The 25,226-nt window shown below is 45.5% G+C and overlaps 2 protein-coding genes across 5 annotated transcripts in view; both read left to right on the forward strand.

The window, feature by feature from the left end:
* Positions 1-12,026, forward strand: part of EDTP (Egg-derived tyrosine phosphatase) — a 32,524-nt gene extending 20,498 nt beyond the window's left edge. The window contains exons 17-20 of one of the 2 annotated variants that reach the window (XM_070540224.1): positions 681-816; positions 3,566-3,745; positions 5,352-5,459; positions 7,847-12,026. In XM_070540224.1, coding sequence (XP_070396325.1) covers positions 681-816; positions 3,566-3,745; positions 5,352-5,459; positions 7,847-8,045 — 623 coding nt within the window. In that variant the 3' untranslated portion in view covers positions 8,046-12,026. The remainder of the gene's footprint in view (positions 1-680; positions 817-3,565; positions 3,746-5,351; positions 5,460-7,846) is intronic. The other variant, XM_070540225.1, reaches the window with a different exon arrangement.
* Positions 12,027-17,582: 5,556 nt separating this feature from the next.
* Positions 17,583-25,226, forward strand: part of LOC139060921 (FYVE, RhoGEF and PH domain-containing protein 1-like) — a 53,410-nt gene continuing 45,766 nt past the window's right edge. The window contains exon 1 of one of the 3 annotated variants that reach the window (XM_070540228.1): positions 17,583-17,808. In XM_070540228.1, the coding sequence (XP_070396329.1) occupies positions 17,799-17,808 (10 nt within the window). In that variant the 5' untranslated portion in view covers positions 17,583-17,798. Of the gene's footprint in view, positions 17,809-18,512; positions 18,660-21,345; positions 21,521-25,226 lie in introns of those variants that run through there. The other 2 variants (XM_070540230.1, XM_070540227.1) reach the window with 2 other exon arrangements.

A 25,226-nucleotide genomic window follows, 5' to 3' on the forward strand; every position in this document is an offset into this window, starting at 1 on the left:
CTACCAGTGCAAAGTAGCCAACTGGACAGTTACCGTGTTTATTCAAATATAAGGTGAGGTTTTTTTTTCCCAGACTCCTTGGTCTCGAAGTCACCTCCCGTAATGTACGCGAGGCTCGTATATTCAGCTACTATAATTCCAATATGGTGGCAGCAGCACAGCGATTCAGATTTCAGACTGCAGTGCAAATTGTACGAGCTAGTAAGCCTTGGCAGGTGAAGCTGTACCATATTTTGCGTGTGTAACACGCATCGAGAATTTAAAAATTTTCTTCGGGTGTGAATCGAACCTTAAGACAAAATTGGCATATAACGCTGACTGACTGTTCTGATTACTCCAGGGTTTTCCAATTATTCAGTAATTCAGGCAAACCCCATCAAGTCTCGGTAATCCATCGGCTACTCTGTATCGCTTTATGTTAGAGCGAATACTGAAGTTCTTTTTGTAGGTGTCCCCCCCAACTGCACCCTTGCCTCATAATTGTGACTGCCTTATAATCGAATGAATACAGTAATCTTGTGAACTTCTCTGCCCTTCACATGTTTTCTCTCTTTCTAAACCCAAAATCATTTGTTCCTTGCTTTGGGGACCAACGAGCGTCGTTCCTGTGTACATTTTCTAACTTGCCCCTTATTATTGAAAAGTGAGAGAGTGCAGTGTTTCGAGTTTTTTGTGCGCAGAGGAGGAGATGCGTGGTAGCAACACGAGCCTCAACAGCAGCTGCAGCAGCTCAACGAGCGGCTGGAGCCAGGATGTGCCGCCGATGTACTTTCCAGTGCCCGTGGACTCCGGCGACGAGTACCCTTTGAGCAACGGGCAAGTTGATGCGCCTCCTTCTCGCCTATGTTCACTGTGAATTCACTGTAAGCAACAGTAGCACCACACTTCCTGGAGTGTTCCGCTTAGGAATAACTAACTCGCTCCCTTCTCAAGTTGCACCGGTCGTGTTGCGATCAGAATTTAGGCGGCTGATTGCCCATTTCCTTACAGTTTCTTGCGCGCTCGACATGCTTACTGGTCCTCTTTGATTTTCGGAGTTCTGGCAGCCCGCTGGCAGCGAGACCCTTGGCCAGACGGCAGCTAGTTAGTTGTGGTCCTAACAGCAAGCAATGTCAGTGTCTCATGTGGCCTGGGATTGCAAGAGAACCCAAAGTTACCTGAAGGTTACAAGATCAAATGCTCAGACAGCTCGCCAGGATAAACGTAATCACGCTACGGGAATATGTAACAGCGGTCAGCGCACTCATCATAGTCGGTCCATTTGTGCATTGCCCACTTGGCAATATGTTACATTGCATCACCTTCATGAGAGTTCACACGACTCGGCACAAGACGCACGCAGTGCCAAGTTCACTATCTTTTCAAAGCGCAAGTAACGCTGTTCAAAGCATCCAGTGTCAAGAGGCGGAATCTCGCAAAAGTGTTTGTATCCCCAAAAGCGATCACGTAGCCCACTGGCGTTAATGAGTTGGCGTTCTGTCATCATTGGACAAAAATGCAAAAGCACACAGTCAGCGCGATTTACCTTCATATGTAGGAACTTTCGTGCTGATGTTCTTGGGCTTCCATTTTAGAAAGTCGTTTGGGTAGATGGTGCTTCTCTTCTGGTCCCTGTGCTGAAGAAGCTGGCGTTGCAGCTGGCGCATGAAAATGCACTCAGACGTCGTTGGTGACCAACCGAGAATTAAGCTTCACATGAAAAACAGTATCGAACATGAAAGCAACAATCGAACTTACGAATAGACCAGCTGGCCATTACTCAATCAATGCATTTCATTTAACATCAGCGGGCTACCCACTTTGGTGGCTTAGTGGCTATGGTGGTGCTACTAAATACAAGGTCGCGGGTTCAAATCCTGGCCACTGCTGCCACATTTCGATGGGGGCAAAATACAAAAACTCCTGTGTCTCATGCATAGGGGGCACATTAAAGATCCCCTGGGGATCAAAATTAATCCGGAGTGCCCCACTATGGCGTGCCTCATAATCAAATCGTGGTTTTTGCACGTAAAACCCCAGAATTAAGAATTCAGTTAACGTCGACGGCCTAGCTGATACACAAGGGTTTTGTTGCCATTTAAGCTCTCAAACATCCTATAGCGCGAGCACTGGCTAGATGCGACTGCTACACTGTCTTTGCTAACTGCAGGAAAGAGAAATACAACCACCAGCATAAACGCAAGAGGTATGAGAAGGAATACCACCACAGAAAATTAGACCTGAAAGGCACCACGACATGTGAGAATGAGCATCTACAACCTGCGAGACATGACAAATAGCATGCATGATTGCATCACACGCTGTTCATCGGGACGCAAGAAAACCATCTAGCAAGGCGAAACAGGCCTTGGAAGATAACAGCACAAGTAATGAAAACCGATGGCGACTATTGCCAGTTAGCTGAGCAAGGTGAAAGTTGTGAAGTGCCCTTGTCGCACAAACATGGCAAGGAGCACTCATCACTTCTTTTTGTCGTCTGCTAACCAGAGAACTTCTGGAGAGCTGTCAGACCAAAATCGGCCTGGCAGCATGTGGTAGCCCGCGGGTAGCTAGAACCGCCCAGACCGAGAAATGCGAACACATGGTCGAAGTGCACCATGCAGTGCTTGTAACAGCTAAAGGGAAAAAAAAAGAAATGAGTGTCCGGGTGCGAAACTCTGGCAGCTTCATGGTTATTCAAAAGGGGGAAATCGAAGAGGCCCACTGTGTCTTGGTTCACTGGTCAAAAAACACAGGACGTGTCCTGTGTTGTAAAATGTGTATCTTTGTGAAAAATATGGCACGGTTGAAAAAATTTGTTGTATTAGTATATGCTCCTGTGTGGGTCTTGCTTTCTTGTCTGTATGTTTTTCGTGCAACTCACAGCGGGAAGCAGTACCAACTTGCCCAACTTTCTGTTCTCCTGTTGAATCCCATTGGGACAAAGCAACCTGTGCCTGCACGATAGTGTCGTGATCCATGCTAACTTAATTTGTGGTTATCCAGCCCTGTACGGCTCGTTATAGCCACTGCACTGCTCTTATTTGGTTATTTACCCTCAGAGCTGAAGTGGCATCACAGTTGAAGTTGGCACTATAATTTTCAGGCATGAGTTTTTTTTTTTTTAAGGATGCGAACAGCAACATAAAAATGCATGAAATAAAAGCAATACCTAGGCAGAACAGACAAGTGATGGAGTTGACCCACCGTGGCCGCCTAGTTGCCATGGCATCGCGCTGCTGAGCTCGGGGTCACGAATTCAGTCCCGTCTGTGGCGGCCATACTTAAGTGGGGGTGGAATGGTGAAAAAGCTTGTGTACACAAGCTTTTTACCATTTGCAAACATACCATACATACACAAACCATACCATACACAAACATACACCCAACCCGGATGTGTTGGGTGTATGCTAAACAAAACCAGATGGTCAGAATTAGTTCGAAGTCCCCCACTACAGCGTGCCTCACAATCACAATTTGGTTTTGGCTTGTAAAACGCCAGAATTTAATAGTATTAATATTAAGCTTAGTGATAGAGAGCTTCAAGGCTAGCTGCAGCCTGTTTGTAAGGCCATGGTGTCTGCAGGAACTACGTGTGCCCCGGTACAAACGGAGCTGCCACGCCTCCTACGATGACAAACAGCAGCGAAAGTGCGGCCAGTACAGTGACCAATGGCCGAGGCTCCGTGCCACCCAGCAGCCCTATGGCGGTGCCTACGTCGTTGCGCCATCGGTCTGAGAGTTCCTCTTCCGTCAGCGCCGGCAGGTAAGGCACTTGATATATTTTCCCGCAGGACTGTCATTGCCTATGCGCCATAGGTTACCAGGTTCAGTATTCTCAAGCAGTCGCCTGCCGTGGCGTCATAGTGGCTTATGCGTTCTGCTGCTGAGCCTGAGGTTCAGCATCGAATCCCAGCCACTGTGGTGGCATTTCGAGGAGGGTGAAATGCGAAGACGTCAGTGTAACGTGCATTGGGTGCACATTAAAGACTCCCAGGTGGTCAAAATTAATCTGGAGTCCCTCACTACGTACGGCATGCCTCATATTCAAATCCCAATCATGGCACATGAAACACTAGGATCTAATTTTTAATTCTCGAGCGCTCACCTTTGGGGATACAATCACTTTCGCTAGATTTTGTGCAGAATGCGCCAAAGCATGCGGCTGACAGTGTTCGCGGCACTGTGCAAAGATAATGAGCTTGGCACAGCACCGAAAATTGATGTTGCCTGTGTGCCATAGACGCATACAGCGCAGAGCTACATGAAGTATTGCGAAAGTGATTGTGTCCCCGAGAGTGATAGCTCGAAAGTACAGCCTCAGTGCTGAACGGAAAAGGCGAAAAAGGAATTCGCTGGGCAAATGCCGATACGTGGCTCTAATTACCAGGACCACATTTCCGCTTTGATTACGATGCTTTCTGGTTTAATGAGCCCCAGTTGTTCTCGTTTTTCTTTTGTTCGAGTCTTTCATCTATCTTTTGTCTGAAGAATTATGTATCTTTCAGGCGCTTTTCTTCCTGTGTCATACCTGTTTAATGTTATGAACCATGATGTGCACTTGTAATCACCAACCAGCCAAGCTTTCTCCTCTTAATTACATCAGTGAGTTTTGGAACTTGTGTAGCCATTGCACTAACAGTTGTGGCAACTAAATAAAGAGGAATACCATATTCCTTGAAAGAGATTAAAGAAGCTAGAGGAAGAAAAATGAGAAAGGTTCAGAAGATATGCCTTTTTAATGCACCATATCTAGCAAGTCCTAAACAATTCTGCACTCCATGCATTAAATAATAGTTTACATCGTTTGGGTCAGTGGTGGTTGTATGGCAAAGGGCGGTTGAGGGTGAACTCATTGGGATGTGCTAGCTTTGTGCACTACAGATGACACAGTTGTGAAAGAAAGCTTGTGTCCAGTTGTCCCTTTTTTACTTGTGATAGCAAGTTAAACTTCGTGTTTGCACTGGTTTGTCATCTTGTCTGAAGCCTCTTGTGTGTCATATGTCTAATCACGCATAAAAAGAAGATACCCCAAAAAAAAAGGTGTGCACCAAAATGTGGGAAGCAACAGCCATCATTCAAATTTTAATTGGTTGATCATTCACCAGGTGCATACTTACCCAAGCTTATCGATGAGCGCCTACAGTGTGTGATTGACGAGCAAGACCTTGTACGTCAGTGGCACCATGTGCAAGAGACACCTGAACTTGCTATTGCGAGTCATTTCAGTTGCAGCTTATTGCAGAGAGCCTTCAGCTTTTTTTTTCCCCCATTCTGCACAGCTTCATTGTTGCCTGCCAGCATTCCTTGAACTGGTTCGCTTTTTTGTCCATGCCCTTTCCCCCGTCTCCCCCATTTCTTTGCCTTGCCAGTTGGCAGATCATCAACGGGACGGGCTCTGTCCGGAGCTCGACGTCGGCCCGAGACTCTCCCACGGCTTGGGAGCTCAACCGGAATTCCTCAAGCAGCCGGAGTAGCCTGTGAGAAAGCACTGTAGAAGAATCAACATTTGGGCGAACTGGTGCTGGTAGAACATCTTGAAGGGGCAGCACCAGATGATGAAGACAGAAGGCAGGAAACGCACAGGACAGCGCTGAACTCGCAACTAACTTTATTAGAAGGCATACACGAACTTATGTACTACATCCCATACCCATGTGCTCTCCCATCGATGGCGTCATTATCAGTGCGCAGGCAAAATGCAAAACCCTGTAATCTAATGCTACACTAGTTCTGTCATTCTGATGCACTGTCATAGAAATTTAATGAAGGCATGCTTACACAGTGGGATCCTTTCTTCTGGATATAGTAGGCCTCAATAATCTCCCTCATAATCTGATTGCTACGTGTGTAAAACATTGCGGTGTCTTGATAGATTGGAGTACACCCATGCTCAGAGCAATGCCGCGCGACATGCGAGTAGGCATTACCCGTTAACGAGTGCCTATGCTCTGACAATCTAATGTTCAGGCATCGACCTGTTTGGTCTATATATAGACGTGACCGTAGGAAAATGGAAACTGGTAAATGAAAAATGGAAAGGCTGCATTGTTAAGCACACGTCCCCGCCTGTGCACTGTAGAATGGGAGTTGTTTACGAGCTTCCATTTTTCTGCGGTCACGTCTGTATCGGCCAAGCAGGTCGATGCCTGAACATTAGATTTTCAGAGCGTAGGCACTCGCTAACAGGTAATGCCTACTCGCATGTCGCATGGCATTGCTCTGAGCATGGGTGTACTCCAATCTATGAAGACACCGCAATGTTTTTGCACACGTAGCAATCAGATTACGAGGGAGATTATTGAGGCCTACTATATCCGGAAAAAAGGATCACGTTGTGTAAGCATGCCTTCATTAAATTTCTATGACAGTGAATTAGAATTTTTAAACTGCCTCATAGTGTAGCATTATATTACAGGGTTTTGCGTTTTGCCTGCTCACTGATAATGACGCCATCGATGGTAGAGCACGTGGGTATGTGATGAAGTACATAAGTTTGTGTATGCCTTCTAATAAAGTTATTTGTGAGTTAAGCATCGTCCTGTGCGTTTCCTATCTTTTGTCTTTGTCGTTTTGCACTGCCCCTTCAAGATGTGAGAAAGCATGTTTGCGTATCCACCTCCCCTTCCTTCCAAGTTTTCCTTTCCGTTTTTGTCTTTGCCCTTTCTCCTTATGGACTCTTAAGCATCAATCACAATCCTTCATCTTCATTCTCCTCTGCAACGTAGTTCCTGCTTGCTGCTCTCCAGTTCTTGGTTTTCTTGTGCTCTGCTTCCTATGTTTCCTTTTTTTTGTGCACTACCTTTCTTCCTTACCCTCATGTTACTAAGTTGGCCTAGCGACTGTGCTGCTTATCCCAAGGTCATGGATTCGATTCCCATCCACGGAAAGCGCATTCCACTGGTGGGGCATGCAAAAACACCAGCATTACTTACATCGAGGCATATATAAAGGATACCCAGTTTGATTGGGACAAAGTTGAGTGAAGTCAGGTGAATTTGTATGGCTGTAGCACAGCGTCGGGCTGCGTTTCTGCAGACTGCCGTCACAACTTGTCGTTGGAGCACTCAGCCGGGGCCACACTTCCATGTCGCTTTCTGTTTCCTTCTTTTCTGCACGCTTTTCTGTTTGCCTTGTGCACCCATCCCCGCAGCACACATCGACTTAGCTGTCTGGGACAAGTGTTCGTAGTTGTTCACTTTGAACAACACAGTAGCAGTGCTTGCCGTGGGGGTCTGTTGCCTGTGCAGCCGCTTTTGCGTCTCTGAGTACGACAGTTTTATGACAGATACCTTGGCAATTAGTCCTTGGCTCACTAGGTCTTCAGACATTTTATGGGCACACCCAGCTCTGAAACTTTGCATGCCACGAGCAGCGCCATAGCATGCAGCTTAATGGGCGGAGGGAACAGTTTTCAATGGCGTGTGCTGCGATTTCGCATCAGCAAATTCACTGCTTATCTTGAGGCCATGTGTCCAGCGTCTGACCTGATTGGGCACAGGGAAACTAGAATGTAGGAATGCAAGCGCTCATCGACGCACGCATGGAGATGGGCAGAGCTTGGCTGGACGTATCGGGTATTACCAAGCGTTGATACAGGCACACATGTAATCGTTCGAACTGTCCTCCGTATTTGTGGCGTCCCTACGAGGCGGTGTCAACATATTTTAGTTGCACGCTTGTATTGTCGTAGCGCCTCCTGGCCTGCGCTGGTTTCCTATAGGCCTTGTTTATTGTACAGCATGCAGGCTTAGGATCTTCTTTCAGATTACATGCCATCACCTCAAACGTAATGCAGCTGTTTGCAAGGAGTGCCATGGAGTGCCTGTTTGTAAGCTTCGGCATCCTTTCTTTACTCACCTTCCAGAAGCAGCCGTCACCAAGACGCACCTGCAGATCTTCCAGACCGGACGTTACCACGCAGCAAGTTCCTGCAGCGTCGCCGCGACCGGTTGACAGAGGTTCGTCGCATTGTGAGCAACATCTACCTGAGCATTGTGGCAGACAGGCTCGCCACTCCAAGGACAGACGGCATCAGCAGAGTTTTACAAAGCTTCTACTCCTAGTGCCTGGCACTCAGCGAAGACACACAGTGGGAAGACATTCCACTTGGGAATGTAATGGGTTCTGACGCACACCGTCCGCGGCTACACACAGGAGTGGAGGATGCGGTAAAATGGTTGTACAGCACAGTGTACAGACAGCTGATCGTCATTTCAGCTTCTAAGAAGCAAACTGGGATCTGCCACATGAGAACCTATGGAGTGACGTGCAGACCACCTTGTACAATTCCTGTAGTAAGGAAGGACAGTCCTTAAAGGTGGCCTGTGCATGTATGTGTGTGTGCATGCTTCTCATGAAAGGACAGTGAAGAGATGCGTTGTTCTTATAGCTTTGGCTGCATTGCGCAAATAGCAGCGCATTGATTGCTCTCCGTGGACTGTGGTCCGTGGATAGCAGCACACAGGTTGCAGTCTACGGTCAAGGCTTTCAGCCAGCTGCAAAGCATTGAATAGGCAGAGTTTTGAGAAATGTAGAATAGAGCGATGCATGGACCACCGTTCCAGTTCTTTGGAGCAGTCTGTGGGTGAGAAAAATAGACTTGGGAAGATAGAATCTGTAAATCTCAGACAAGAATAGCAGGAACGCTTGTGGGTGTCTGTTTCTGTTCTCAGCAGCGGACAACATAAGTTGCTTTGCATGAAATTGTTCTTGTCATAAGAAATTGAAATAATTTTCTTTGGCTTTTGCCTTCAATGCTGCTCGAGGTTATCAGTTTATATGTGACATGAGTATGCATCATCAAGAAGTGTTTATAGACCACTTAGTTGTACATGCCAAAGATGGGTTCTTAATTAAGCAGGTGCAATTTATATAGTGTTTCTTCGTGTGTTCTTTAACTTTTTTTTTTGCCAGACAATGCAAAGGTCATGGTAACCACCATCTTGAGAATGCTCGCTATTCTGAAAGTCCGTGTTTTTTATTACTGTTTACATTTCTTGAGTTATGGCATTAGTGTCACGTGTTTAGCACAGTTGGTGTGCCCCAGTTTGCTGCCGTGCAGACATTCGTGCCAATCATGATGTGCGATGTCTGCCGTAGTGTTGCGTTATCTCGGTGAAGTTCCACTGTCTACTGCTTGTAATAAGTGGCTGGCACCTGGGTGCGATGTAGGGTGTTACAAGTTTGAACAAAAGTGTGCGCGCATGCTTGAGCGTGTACACAGAATGTGCCAGAAAAGTTCTTCCCTTTGTACTTGAACGAGTTTTGTAGTATTTCTTCTTTTTATCACATGATTGTCTCTGCCGGGCTGTCTTCAGCTGTGCAAGTATACTAGTTGCGTTAATAAAAGTGTGCAAGGGCCGATAGAGTCGGGGCCGTGACTCGAAATGGGCGGTGTGCCCGTCGGCTTTCTCGTTTCGAAGAACTCGCTGTTTTTGCTCAGAGTATTGTATGTGACAGCAATGCAATTGTTTGTGTTTATCTCGAGGACTGTTGACGAGTGCCAAAGTGTTGCCCGGCTTCGGGCTGTCTGCCGTGAGCCTGAGCCTACAGCGTGTGATTCTCGAATGAGGTGTTCCAATGCTGGATAAGCCCATGTGTGTCGCACATGTCTTCCAGTGCTGTCCGGGCGAAGGTGTGATATGTCCTCGAGTGTGTTTTGAAATGCCCCCCTGCCCCACTCCATAGGAGCTTTCCTGTCTCGTTTGGCATCTTCGTGTTTCTTAACATGGGTACAGCACTTGCCGAAAATTTTGAAGCCGCTGCGCGTGTGGCTAGAGCTGTCGTCATGTGATCCCTGTTTTTCTCCATATGGAGTTTCTGCTGTCTACTGATGAGAGTAAATTGCGGCACCACTTCGAGGCTAAGCTAGCCATCGATCATCATAAATGCCTCTCAGCAATTGCTGAGCTACAGTTTCGTCGCAGAGCACACACAATGTCCACTTGAATGAATTGGAGAGGAGTGTTTCTCAAGCCACTTTGGTAGAGATTGCTGAGGAAACTTCTTGAACTACATAAAGTGTGCATGTATTTGAAGGCTTTATAATGAGTTCGTGCTTCCAAAGCTACTATGCATCACAAACATCACCCATGAACATCATGAAGTTCATCTGCTATAGATTGGCGCATTTCTCAAACTACTGCTCTCTTGGAGACATTGTTGAGGAGTGTTCTGGAGTGTGCACGCATGAATGCTTTAGGGAGGAGTGACGTTCTTGAAGTAACTCTTTATCCCGAGCGTCGGCAAGGAACATCACTGAAGTTCAAGGGCTATTGGTTTGAGTGGCATTGCCAAGCTACTCATTTTTTCAGGCATTGCCAGGGGGCGTTACTGAAGCTCAGTGACTGCTCAGCACACACCTGAAAGCGCTGGAGTGGTTCGACCTTTCCCAAGGTACTTCTCGTTGCTGAGCAGTTTTCACGATGAGCATGCCAACTACTCCAGTTCAAAGCTGCAGATGGAGTGGGTGATAAGCAGAAGTTACATCCAGGAGCCAGCTTGGCGCGTGCGGCGGCTTCTAAGCTTTCGACAGATACTGCACACCTGTTGTTTGCCATGTTGCCTTGACAGACGTTTATGGGTCCATACAAATCTTGCTTCCATAAAGGGGCCCTTTCGATTAGGTGCAGTGCCAGAGAATCATGGTTCACCGCCAATCATTGCGTGTTTGTTATGCACATTTCACGTTTACAGGTGTCGCTGCTGCTACGTCGGTGCAGTCTTTCCTGCAGCACATCTGTGACCATCATCATTTTCATTCGTGTTGCACGTTTTCATACACTGCCATTTCGATACCGGAAGTACATCGTATTTGCACAAATATGTCGCAAGGGACAGGGGCATCGACTTTTTGACAATTCCGACATTGTAATGTAATATATGAGGATTATGTCACAAACTGACAGTATGGGATGCAGTCGTGGTTGTAGGCTCAAGGTGTTTTCCATTAGCATTGTGTGATGCAGTTGCATAAAGTGCTAAAGCCCTCGCAGGACCACGAGATCTCGGCCATTGGCAACTTGCAAAGGTGTCAAACCATGCAAGTGTATAAGCAGCAATGGACCGCCTTTTGCTGTTCGTTGTGCCTTTCAATTCCTCAGCTGCTCCCCCCTCCCCTCACACACACACATTTAGTGCACGCATGTCTGTATTCTATTCTAGGATATTTGAGGGGTTGGCTCTCCCGTAAAACCAAGTCACCCAATTAAGCTGACCATATTTTGAATTACGAAATCAGAGAAAAATAAAGTGCCGCATTATCTTTGAAGCATGGCTCCAAACATAACTTCAGGTGCCTTCTCAGGCTCGTAGTAACAAAAACAAAAACTAAGATATCTCCGCAAGTTTTAGCAATTCCGCATCAGACAGCGAAATCGCAGTCCATTGTTGTTTTGGTTGTTGCCAATTTACAAGGGGTCTAGTGTTGAGGAATACCCGCCATAGCTTCATTAAAGAAGATTATGGTTTCAAGGATTTGTCGGCACAGATGGAAATGGGACGGGATTAGTGCCGAGGCTACCAATGACAGCTTTCATTAAGAGACAAGAGGAAGTGTTGTATTTGTGCTTTTACAGTTGGTCCGAGTGCTGTAATCCAGCTGCTGCCAGAGTTGGTCACTAGCTGTGCCATTTCTCGTGTGACATTTGAGCGCCTCACAAGCCCTCTCACAGGAGTTGGCTGCTAATGAGGCTTGGCTGTGTAGCATGTGCCTGATCGGAGTAGTTCATACCTGGTCATTGCGTTTTGATGTGCTTTACGAGCACTTCTGTTTAAACTGTAGTATGGTTTGAAAAGCTGTGGGTTTTCATCATCAACCAGCATCGATCACGGTGATGCGTGTTGACCAAAAAAAAAAAGTGAACCTCCCATTTGTGAATATGTTCAGTTCGACTTGATCCATACATGCAAATTACTTTTCTTGTGCGAGAAAGTTTGTCGAGCGACTTGTCACTAACTTTGCAAAATACTTGTGTGATGGTTGTTTTTTTACACGAGCGATTTGTAATAAAGGTGCTTGAGCAGCGGCTCACTTTCTTAAGAAATTGTATGGCAGCCTTGTTTGTTTTCCAGTACAGTCAACTTTCATTAATTCGACTCGGTTTAATTAGATTTTTTGATTAAGTCGATCCTGACCTGTGCCCATACAGTTCTGTGGGCCCAAACTTTCGTTATTTCGATCCGCAAGCTGGCCTTCACCGGATAATTAGAACTTGACCACTCATGTGACCCCAGTAGCAACCCCTTTAGTGGCAGCATGTTTTGGCAGAGCTTGGGAAATGGTGAATGCATTGATCACATGTCATCACTAATTAAAAACGCCTGTTTTCTGCTTGCCCTAGGAGGATTTTCAAGCAGTGAAGGTAGCTGACAATGCCTCATTTTGGTATTTACCCATTTCTAATCCGCACTTTTCTTTTTCTCGAAGAAAAATTGAGCCGAGAATCGCTTGCCCGTTGCAATCGAACACAAAGCCGAAACTGTGTTCGTACGCTTTGCCGCATAACACGGCTGTACTGCGGCAAAGCTGACTTTAAAATACCGTACGGCGAAGCTGGCTTAATAAAACCGGCAGCCGTTTTGCAACAGATAGACCCTTGCTGGCTTTTCTTTCCGATCCCGTCAGAGTCGAATTAACGGAAGCCGGCCGTGCTACGATCTTACATATGGGTTATACAAAACATGACAATACCTTGGTCGGAAGGTCATCACGATTTTATCGCATTTCATTTACAAGTATAGTTTGCCGACCCACTCAAGTACGAGGGGAAGTCAAAAAGTAAAGTGACTTTTGAGAAAAGGTACATTTATTCTAATAGAAAACTGAAACCTACAATATTTTCCCACATAACCTCCCTGCACTTCAATGCACTTTGCCCAACATTTCACAAGTTTTTTGATTCCATTGAAAAAAACGTTTTTGGATTGCACCTGTGACCAATTTTGCACTGCACCAATGACTTCTGCATTGGTTGCAAATCTTCCTCCCCTTGGTCTTCAATGGTCCAGACATATGAAAATCGCTTGGAGCCAGGTCTGGACTGTATGGCAGGGGTCCCAGCGATTCGAATCTCAACTCCTTTAAAGTTTCGGCCGTCCGTTTGGCAGAATGTGGCCGAGTGTTATCTTGCTGCAGGATGACATCTTTTTGCAGTTTTCTACGACGTTTGGATCTCGTTGCAGGTTTCAGTTTAGTTTGCAACACATCAAAATAGCTCTCACTGTTCACAGTTTTGCCTCTTGGAGTGAAATGAATGGCTACCACACCTTCCATATCCCAGAATAGTGTTGGCATGATCTTATCGGCTGATGGTTTACACTTAAATTAACTTCTGGTGATGATTTGTGTTTCCAAACCACGCTTGCAGCCTTACGTTCCAGTTTGCGATGATCTACCCACGTTTCACCTACAGTAACAGTTTGCTGTAGAAATCCACCTCCCTCGTGATGATAACGGGCCAAATGTTTACGACAGATGTCCAACCTTTGTGCCTTATGCTGTGCTGACAATTCCTTTGGGACTCACCTTGCATACATTTTCTGAAAATTTAGTCTGTGGTGTAAGATGGAATATGCTGAACCATGACTGATATGTTAAGTATTGACGATTTCGTCCACTGTGATTCGTCTGTTTTCCATCACCATATCTTCAACTTTCAAATTATCCTCAGTCATTGACGTCGATGGCCTGTCCGATCTTTCCTCGTCACATAAAGAAGTTCTTCCCTGTTTGGAACATTCTATCCATTTGTAGATTTCGCTTCGCAATAAACAACTGTCATCATACTGCTCTAGCATTCAATGAATAATTTCCACAGTTTTAACACCTTCTGCAAACAAAAAGCGAATAACTGCCCTCATTTCCTCCGTGGTGCATGTCGACTATGGAGCTGCCATGTTAAACGGTCTGCTGCACTCTAACGACTAATGTGAAAATGAGAGTGACGCGTTCCGTAGAAGTGTTGCTGACGCCACTAATTCAGTGCTGGATACTAGCAGTGTTACCAAACTCTAGTGCAAGAACTTGCAGAATCCCCTTTACATTTAGACTTCCTCTCATATGAATGCTTTCATGCAGGACTGGGCATCTGTTTCTGGTTATTGATGATATAACATTGACATATAGCTGTACATGACATTATATCAACTAACATGCACGACCATATTTTCTGAAGTTTGATTTATATGCAGGGTCTGAATCGTATGCCAGTTTGAATTGTAGACAGATTACACCGAACAATAGAAAGGAAAATGGAGATGCATACTTTTCTCTTTGAATACACAACTCGTAGCCCTGAAAAGTAATTGAAGATTACCTATAAAACAGGAAACCAATATAAATTGATAGAGAGCTGTACACTATCAAACCTATTCTATATATGTATAAAATTCCATAATACTGGACAAGACAATGCATATTTTCTTGTGTTGGTTTGACTTCTAACCCAATTTTTTCTTGCAATGTTGAGAAATTTATGGTCTGTTTATTTTATTAACGTAGCAGAAAACTAGAAATGATTCATGCTGTTCGAGGTTTCTTATTTATCATTGGTAGCATGAAGTTGTCACTCACTGCAGCACTGTGAATGAAACATACATTTTAATTATTTTGTGATTCCTGCATGGTCATCTATGTTAAAATTTGTGAATCGAGGTGAACTGTTCCATCACTGGCATTCGGCTGCAGTAGGTGCGATTAATGGAAGCATGAACTCACCTGTTCAGTTGATGTCAGTGGTGGCGTGAAACTGCTTTGTTGGGCTGCCAATATTAACTTTTGATACCAAATGAAATAGCACCAGAACTGAATATGAATCAAACGCTTTTTGAGTACTAAAGAGCCATTTTCTCCATTAATATAACACAATCTTTCTACTCCAGTGCATTCACAATGTTGGCAAGTTTTGGTTGTCACATTGCACCTTGCGAAGTGTTGTTTATTAAAAAGTACAAATAGGGGGATCTCCAGCATTAGGAACAAATAAGAAATTTATTTGCATACACAGGACCCATTTGCGAGTGCGAGCGATTTAGCTTGGGAAGTCTGACTTTTTGAGCGATGTAACTTGCTCCAAGAATCTTCTCCTCTTCTGTCTTCTATATGGCCACCGGGATGACATTCATTGCACTTTTGCTCCATTGTTATGCTTCACTGCACGCTGCTCGTGATACGAAACAATATAGTGTCTATTGGATTTGAAGACCGAGTCTAATAGGGCAATATATTCAATTCGTTGTTGAAAAGTTTTGGACATTCACTCGCTGTTTTGTAGAGCTGTGTAGCTAATTTGAAGGCAGTGTACACTTTGCTTTATTATGGCTGTGCCCTTTGTGATAGTGACAGTGAATCACCTAAAACCTTGTAATTAAGGTATTCTGTGAACTTGTGTATACGAGTTTGATGGAAAGTGGTCGATCGCTAACAGACAGAACGATGGTGAAATTCTTATGCTGCAACGGCACTGTGTCAGCATGACATCATGGATATTAATGTAATTTCTCCTATTAGGCTGTTTCATTGCAGAAAAATATGATAAAATGTTGACAATATCTTGTTTCTGCCAATATAGGCAACATTATTCTTCTTAATGGATCAAAAAAAGTCGCAGTTTCGCCCGAAAGGCAAAGCATCGATTGCAATAGGAAATTAGTGGACAGCTATATGAAGTAAGCATAGCAGCTTTATCAGCCTTATAAACTTGTAAACATATAGGCAAACGAAGTTAACAAGCATGGTGTCATGCGTGCACAAGCCACATGAACACGTCTCGCTTGACGACAGCGGAAACTCGCTATCAGAATGCTGCAGTGAGGAAATGCGGCAGCAGCAGCTAACCAATTGACCTTCGCATTGCCGCTCAACGCAGATTGCTTTCAAGATGCAGCAGCCCGACTGGGCGTGCGTGGCCACCAGGAGTAGAACGCACCCCCCTCTCCCTACACTGCCCCCTAAGCCTTAAGAGGAAGCTTTAGCTCGGGCCCAATTTCGACGCGGCCTATTCAAATACACGTAAAGTGCAGAAACGCTTTTCAGAGATAACCCCTGGACCGATTGTAATGAAATTTTTCGCATTCAAGAGAGAAAATTAAATTCTAGTGATTGTTGGGAGTGGAATTTCAATTTAGGGCCTCAATTTTGGTGAAAGAATTTTCAAAAGTTCTAAAATAAATTGAAGCATGAAGTTAACAAATTAATATCTCTGTCTAGGACAGATATCACGGTTCTGTAAATGATGTCTATCAGATCATTTAAAATGGACAATTTTGATGTTGCAATTTATATATTACGCGAATTTGTTACGTTGTGTACAAGGGTTCTGCAAAAGCTGTATATACACATTACAAAATTTTTTTAGATTCATGTGTAGCATATCAATTTTGTCCACTTTAGATGTACTGTGAGATGCAGTTCACATAATTGTGATATGAGATATGTTATTGTCATATGATATGATGAGTTATGGAGTTCTAAACTTCATAGTTTCGCTTTCTGAAAATTTGCGATTTTCGCCCATCTTTAGTAAAAAATTGACCACCTAAATCGAAAATTCGAAACCAACAGTCACTGGATTCTAAGTTTTTCTTTTAAGCGCAACAATGCTCGTCAAATTTGGCGCTGAGGTTGCGGAGAAATGCGAATTCTCCTTTTACGTGTATTTAGATAGGAGCACCCGAGCTGACGGAAGCCGCCGCGCGTCCTCCCCGCTTGCGCGAGACAACCGCGATCGCTGGCTCACCGTACGCTTTCACTCGCCCATACAGCGTACGGCGACGATTTTATCGCCCTTCGGTTTTATACGAAACCTCACGACGACGCCGGCGGTATAAATCCGCCTGGAGTGTCCATATAAAGATCGCAGTAAAACTAAACTAGCCAATGAGCTGACGCTGCGAATATTCGTTACGTCACGAGATGCTAGTGCGGTAGCTTCGAGGTGACGTCGCCACCTGTCTTGTTTTTGAGTGCTCTCAGATGTTGGTATTCTAAGTAAGAATGACCTTAATTCAGCTATAGCTGGTTGCTACTGTTTCAGTCGTTCATGAAAGAACAAAGTGGCTGTCTGATCTGAAAATTGGGTGAGGTAGTGCTTTGAACCAAATATCTGTGAGGACGTTGCTTTGTACGCATTTCGCAACTATTAAGACGCACGTACGTTATTGTTCACCCGTACATGTACAACCTTTGTTGTGCGACTTGGCGCTCTGTGAAATTTGAAGTGATATCCCGCTTTCGTGTGAAAAGCTAGCGCGCGTTAGTTCAAAGCATGGTTTAAAGCTACCGCCGCGAGAGCCGATGTTGATGTCAATGCAATATTCACAGCAAGCTGCTGGAACATGTGGCGCCGTCTATGAACAAAACTTGCTGCTGTGTGTTGGCTTCCAAGATTTCCGTGACGCGTTCACCATTTCGAATAGTTTAGAAAAAAAGCATAATACGCAGTACGTGAATCAAATTGTGTATATCATTACAACAGAGATATTGTAAATGTCATTTAGAATAATTGACAGTGCCAACTAGAGGGCGTTAGGCATAACTCAACTTCGAGTGCTTTGAGGTTGCATCATAGGTGTTCTTTGGTTGTATGTTAGTGAGGAAGGGTGGCACGTGGGTCTAGCGCTCTTGCACATGTGTGTCATCTCTCCTGAGCATCAAAAATGGCAGACGCATTCGCTGTTCGTGGGATATGTTACGGACTGCTGTGATCGTTTTATTGAAGCAAGTGCCTCGGAAGCGCCTTGACAGTGCCATAAACCGGCACGGATGTGACTTCTTCGAGTAATGACGAGGCCCGCAAGCGTTGACAAACGCATCATTCATGGCGTCAGGTACGTTTGCGTTGATCCGTTTTTCCGCGTATTTCGCCCTCTTCGTCCGTCCGGACGTGTTCGGCTGGCGATCGTCCTCTGTTTATATGATGTTACTTCCCTGGTGAGCGCCGTGTAGACCGGTCAACAGTAGACGGGGCGTCCCACGGGGCCATGGCCCTGCTGCATGCTCTTTTCTTTCTTTTTTTTCCGGGAAGGTTTCGCGATCAGCGTGGGGACTTAGCGCCTTCGAGCATTAGTCAACAGGACAGCTCACGCGGCGACGTAGGTGAGAGATCCTAGCGCGCGGATGTGTGCGGAGGGTGTCATCGCACAACCGTGCTGGAGGGGCGTTTTTCGAATCGTTGCTTTCGAATCCGTTCATGCGAAACGGGAGGAGGCACCATACGTTCGCGTGTCGCCACGCACGAACGGCTGTCGGAGATCGTTTCGAAGAGAACAATGCCGTTAGCTTACACATCTCTGTCCGCTGTTTGCCGACGAAAATTGCCGTCGCCCAACACACGCAGTGCTGTAGGTCAGGCGAGCCTTACGTAACCCGTTTCGACGACAGGTGTCCGACTGAACCGGAAAACAAACACGCGAAAGAACGAAAAAAAAAAAGACATATCCGGTTTCTCTATATCTCTGTGCTTGCAGCGCTCTGGAACGTAGGACGGGCTAGCTGGGACAGCTTTCTGTAGTATTATTATTTTGTTCTGAACTCCCAAAGTTTCGGAAGGGAACACCTGTGACTATTGCGGCATTTTATTCCCGTTTGCGACGTTGTCAGTCACGGCACGTTCAGTGGGTGTCCAAGGAAAAAGAAAACACACGTCCATGGATCGAAGAGGACCGGAGTTTCTAACATCGTACGTGCCGACGAGAAACCGAATATGCATGGTCTGTGTCAGCGTTTCTAGATATAGCTTGTCGAAAGCACACACCGCGGCCGGCGATAGGGACCCGGCAGTGTGTTCGTGCGGGACGCCTGCGTTATCCGAGCTCTCGCTTCTTTTTTTTTTTGTTGTTGTTCCGCACTGTGATAAGACGTGCAAAGCCCATCATTCCCTTTAGCGACCCGAGGTCAGGGCTTTCGAGAAAAGAGCACTGCTAGATAAAAGGGATCGGGGCAGACGATTCCTAACTGGCGACAACTTCAGTTTCTCTCATAACGTCGTTTTGTCAATGCAGACGACTGTCAAAACTATCGCATAACATCGTCACACGAAACACGTGACTCGGCGCGCTACTCGGCTGATCGACCTTTCGCGGATTAGAGGTGGAGTCGGTGGAGTGTCATCTTTCGGTGTCCCTTTTAATGCGGATGAGATTGTAATTACAGCTGCTGTCCGGATGATTGGACGCTGCGTCGCGTCCAATCATCCGGACAGCCAACATCCCCGACATCCTGTTTATCAGTCGATCGCTCCCGTACGCTGCGTGCGCCGAAAGCGATAGTTCGCGCTGATATTCAGAAGAGCAAAATCGCCGGTTCCGCGGAATTTCCCTGCGGTTTGTTCGCGCTCAGTTTCTATTCGCGCAGTGTTTCTCTAACAGGAAAAGCCTGTAACCTTTAGGCATTAATTTGCGTTCTTTTCCGTGTTTATTGATTCTGTTAAAACAGGTAGGGCAATCAGGAACTTTTGTCCTTGATGAAAAAGTGCATATCAGCTCGTTAGATAGAGATTGTACGAGCTTCAAATACGTTGGCAGATTTCCAGTCTTTTGTTTACTCACATCGCACCTCGTCTGTCTGCTCGTCATTGTGTAGCGCTCCGTGACTCAACCTTTACTACACGCCCCGCTTCCGTCACTGTCATCTGAAAGAATTGTCATAACCCTCCCCCCCCCCCCCTTTTTTTTTAAATATCTGCCAGCGGTAATATCTCATTGGTTTTTTTTTTTAATTAAGCAACAGAACAGTTACTGCGGAAGTGCGAGCTTATATAGCTATTAAGATGTGCCTTGAAATTGTTTAATAATACTCAACTCTGATGGTAATGAAGTTAATTGTATGTTTTAGTAGTACTTGCTAAGTCGAGAACTCCTGCAGTGATCTTTGATTTCAGCCAATTGTTTCAGCGTAACTCAACTCTCTGCTGAATTGTCACGTGCCCATTTTCGTATTGGAGCATTCTGTACCAATAGCGACAAGGATGCAGTAACGTTGCGCTGTAGTTCACATTTGGCGTTTCTGTAGTTGCCGTCGGCTGTGCTATTTTCGTGCGTGTATCGCGCTTTATCGAAATGCCCGCACCTCCTCTCCACGTCCTGTACCGAAGCAAACATGTCACACGAGCACGCCGAACTGATCGGGCTTACGAATTTCTTTCTCTATGGCTTACGTTTCGTTCGAGTGCGCAGTTGTTACACCGCATGTCGCTGGCCTGTTGGTCTGGTTGGTGCGCAACACAGCTGCTGTCGCACGCCGCCTCTGTTGGCGGAAAGAGCGGTTCCTCCCTCTCCCTTTGCGGACACAACAAACACGCACGCACAATGGGCCCATTGCGCAAGCCATAGAGTTTCGCGCAAGCGTCATTTAGTCGTCGTAGCTGCCGTAGATGTTTTGTTGCCGTCTGGAGAGAGAGGAGGCGCGTGAAAGGGAGAGTGAGGGGGACCGTCCGCCAGGGGGCGCGCCCCGACGAATCAAACTAAATCAAACGGTAAACTGCGCGAAGCGGCACGAGCGCACGGCGTCTATTTTTAATGCGGGCCTTCTGCGCGAAAAAAATAAATGCGAATAGTGCACTCAGACGGTTGTGACCCCACGCTCCCCCTTCACAGTTCGTCGGCACGCCGTAGCCGTATTCAAACGTGGCGCTGGGGAAGAGGTTCATTGCAATGACGAAGTTGGGCCCGCAAGTGAGGTTATGTTTACCTACCATCGTGATATGTTTTGCGGGCGTGTAGCTGTTGCTTGGCTTTTGGTTTTTGCCTGTAGTCCATTGCATATTGAGTGAAAATGGCAATAGACATGCTTGAATGTGTGACATTTGTGCATTCATCAAATAGCTGTTTCGGCATCACATATGTGTACATGATGTTGGAATAAACATTCAGTATTAGTGTTGAATTGGAGATGCAATGAGACAGACAGTATTTATTGGGCTCCAACTTATACCTTCTTCATTTGCTTTTTACTGTTTAGTGTTTTTTCTCGGCATTATTAAAGATATTGAGTAGCCACTTATTTTCGCCTTCTGAAACCATGGCTTTTGGTGCTTGGAGGATTTCAACACTCTTAATGATTAGCTGACCCACTGGTTAGTAACAGCAAAAAACAAAGGCAGCCCTTGCTGCACAAATGGTGCCAGGGGCATGTTGTGCTTTCCATCCACGCAAAATCAGTCACCCCTCGCCCGTGTTATGTGGACATTCCCGCATATTCTCACTACCTCGAGTGTGCCGTCAGCTTACCTCTCTGCCCACCCTTCCCGCCGACACGTGACACCACATTTTCGGATGGCGCTTGCAGTGGGGGAGGGGAGAGGTTATTTTGGGCCACCTGGGCTCGGGGGAGACACATGCTCGACAGACTCGGGGGTTCTCACCCCTTGTTGCTTCTCCGAGGAAGAGGCCGCACCCGCCGACACGATGGAGGAGTGTTCGGACGGCGTGGTTTTCCTGGCGGGTGCAGCCTTGCTGACCATCTCACTGTGTTGCCTGTCGTACGTGGTCTCGCTGTACATTCAAGTGGCCAGGGAGAGCCACTGGGTCAGCTCCTTCCTGGGTGATGTCTCTTTGCCTGTCATTTATTCGCTCTCTTAGACTCTCTGTCACATGTGCTGACAGCCATCTCTTGTCACTTTTAGCTGCACCGTGATGACTGGTTCTCACCTTGACATGGTTAGCCCTGTAAATGCTTGTGAGCTCTTCCTCAAAGTAACATCTTTCTCCGTGCATAACTTTGCAGTGAGGCGGTCCTTTTTCATTTAGCTGCCCCACGATGACTGATTAGCACTTTGGCATGGCAAGCCCTGGAGCCCTGTAAATGCCTGTGAGCCTTTAACGTCTTTGCGGATGTACAGTTTTGCAGTCTCACCACTGAGTATTCAATCACTGCATCTTGTTCTAGCATGCTGTCGTACAGCTGCTCAATCAGCTGCCTTTCTGATGGATCTCTCTGAAGTTTAATGTGTTTAGCCTCACCAGTGGTACCTCCACTGTTGCTTTGTTATGGTGGCGTGCGGGAGTGGTGTTCAAAAAGCATGTGCTTGTCAGTGCATTTTTAAGGAATATACCATTTCACGTAATATACTCATTGCATTGAAAATGAAGATGAATACTTTCCAAACTTTGATGTAGTAAACTATAAGGAAAAGATACTCAAAAAGAAGATGGATTGATATCTTAGGCGTGGGTGGTACTTGCAGTAATTGACAATGGGTGAATGAAAGAAGCTTCAGCATGGAGCCAACATTTTCATAAGGGGACCGCACTTCATTGGGGCACATTTTCTTATGGAGCTTGCAAATAATGTGCATGCTCTTGGCAAGTGAGCTCTCGCAGTGGTCTTTCTTAATTTTCCAGTTTAAAGTTAGGCTATTTGGGACTCTGTTACGACTCTTCAAGTGCGTCATTGAGTCTCTGTTTCGCTTTCTCATCAACCTGTGGGCTTGTTGAATTTGTTACTTGTGCAGCTTGAGACATTAGCTATCTGCTTCACTCCTAAATTATGCATCTAAGACTTTGGGTTGATCAGTCATAGTTGTCTTGATCTGCAGTTAGTGGACCTGTGATTAGGCCCATCGCTAGCTCCTCTATTGGCTTATCATTGCCCTTGTTTACACTTCAGAGGTCCCTCTTAATTGCATCTACAGCGTGGTTGATTTTTCAAGAGAAACCTCTATTAGTCTTTGGCTGCTGATTACAGCTGAAATATAGCATCATGGCATGTTGAGAATGATGGCATGTTTATGAAGCAGAAGCATTTAAGTTATATTCGCTTTGTTACCAGCTAGGTGCTCCATTTAAGAGTGGACCGTACTGATCATAGGTTTATATATTTCCCAGCTTTTGTGTGTGCCTCATTATGACTGATAGTCCACATGCAAGATCTTTCAGCGATGGCTGTCTCCAGTTATGAAAAGACAGGAGGCTTGAGACAAAATGGTAATTTTTGCTGGTTGATATATATAGCGGTCGTGGACATCAATCCATTGTGCGATAGTCATCAATAAGTTCTTTATTTAACTCAATTTCACTAACTAGCTTTAGTGGTCTAGTGGCAGCACAAAAAACAGGATAGTCAGTGCATATCTGATTTACTCCGAAAGGATGACAAGCCTGGCAACGCTTGAAGCTGTGGGAAAAAGCGGCAAGAAAAATGTGAAATAGAAAATGTCGCAAATCACCAGTGGTTGTGCAGGCGTGCCATGCATCCTCTGACTCTTGTAATCAGTTTCCTGTTTTGTTTTTCCCTTGCTGCTGTTTGCCTCAATGTTGAGTCTTGCAACATGTGTAATTATCTCAGTGTTCAGCGTCCACCCTGTGTGCGCTCTGTATGCTGCCCGTCCATTTAGCACCGTTAACATGTTACATTTTTTGGGAGCCAATATAGTAGCACCACTCTTATCATATCTGTCTCTAAAATAAGTGACAAAATACATTGGTGTTTCGCCTAATTTTGTCCTGATGCTTATTAAGGACAGTTTTGTGGGGGAAATGTACGCACATGTGATTTGAAAGTTGGAATGTCACAACAACCTGCATGAAAACATACAAAAGAAAGCATGGGACCACTTGTAACTTTGGGAACTTTTCTAATGAGGTAATCTTGTTGAGATTAATGGTAATTGCGTGAACTTATCTTCCTCTATTCATTTCAGAGTAGTTTTTTCAGGTATATCAACACATTTGGTAGCTTGCTTCCCATATAGTTTTTCATTAATGCGTATGTAGCTCTCTTTCTATTTCTGCACCCACTACACTGACTTAGCAGATATAACATTCTGTCTTTGAGCATGAGGTGACTGGTTTGACTGCCGACTGCAGCAGCTGCGTTACGATGAGATGAAGTGAGGAGGAGGAAATAAAAAGAGACGGCAGGGATGTTAACCAGAAATGCGTCTGGTTGGCTACCCTACTCTGGGGGAGGGGAAAGAGGGAATAGAAAGATAGGATAGAGAGATGAAGTGAGAAAATGCCCATGTATACTACGGAGACGTCAGCCGCAGGGTGGCACAGCAGTGTCGCCATCGTCGTCGCAGTAGGGCTCATGCGCCCGAGCCACGCGCAGTGAGCCTGGCATGGGGAGCGGTGATCAGGAAGCTGGGTCTCAGTTGGCCTGGGCTCCGAACAGTAACGTTTGTCCTTTGCATGTCTCCCGCACTCTGCGTCGCCTCTGAGAGCATCAGCTGGTCCCATGTTACAGGCACCAAATGTGGACTCAGGGCCGTGGCTTAAAGCCAGTGGCCAGCTGAGGTTCTCAGAGATGACACAGAGCGTGGGAGACATGCAAAGGACAACCTTTACTGTCCAAAGCCCAGACCAACTGAGATCCAGCCTTCTGATCATCGCTCTCCATGCCAGGCTCGCTGCGCGTGGCCCGGGCGCATGAGCCCCGCTCCGATGATGATGATGATGGCAGCACCGCTGTGTTGCCATGCGGCCGTCTTCTCCGTAATACTTATGTTTAGGTGCACATTAAAAAATGCCAGGCAGCAAAGTTTCATCTCGAGCCCTCCACTTGCATTCCCATGGCCCTTACAATCCTTTGGGATTGATTCATTCGGACGTGTGGTTTGCAAACTGTCTTGAAGAGGTAGTGTTGTTTCATAGATATTGCATACTATTGCAGTGCTGTATGAGAGAGTTGACTGGGATGATTACGAAAAAAGAATCTGGCTACCTTTTTTTATCATTATTATTATTACTGTTATTACTTTTTTTTGCATACCTGCAGTTTTAGTATGGTCAGGTTTTAAAAAATTGTATAGGTTGATCTACCATCAATGCTTTCAAGATGGCTATTGGTTTTGTAGCAGCACTCCATTGCAGCATTTTTTCTTTAGCATAACCTACCCACTCCTCTCTGTTATGCTGCTGCCTTGAGAGAAAATAAAATAAATAAAAGGTGGCATGCATTGGCATTCCCAATGCTTTCCTTTTGCATATATTTGTCATGTACAGTTGTCATCTGGCAGATCTTCATGCTACTGCTTTAGTAGTGCACAAGATTGTCTCATAGTGAAAATTTATAATACATTGGACTACCCAGCGTCATTTTGTTCCCTGTCTGTTGCAATTGATACAACTGTGAACACACCCAGCATGTTAATGCATGTAAAGACTGATTCCTTGGTTTTAGACACCAACACATGAACTTGCAGCTCACACTTAATTGTGACAAATATGCTAGTTTAATGATTAGATAGACATTATTATGCTTGTGTAAAACGTTAGGGTAGAATGGCAGTGTAATGTTTAATCAGTCT

The sequence above is a fragment of the Dermacentor albipictus genome, chromosome 6, assembly GCF_038994185.2.
Source record: "Dermacentor albipictus isolate Rhodes 1998 colony chromosome 6, USDA_Dalb.pri_finalv2, whole genome shotgun sequence".
In the NCBI taxonomy this organism is placed as follows: domain Eukaryota; kingdom Metazoa; phylum Arthropoda; class Arachnida; order Ixodida; family Ixodidae; genus Dermacentor; species Dermacentor albipictus.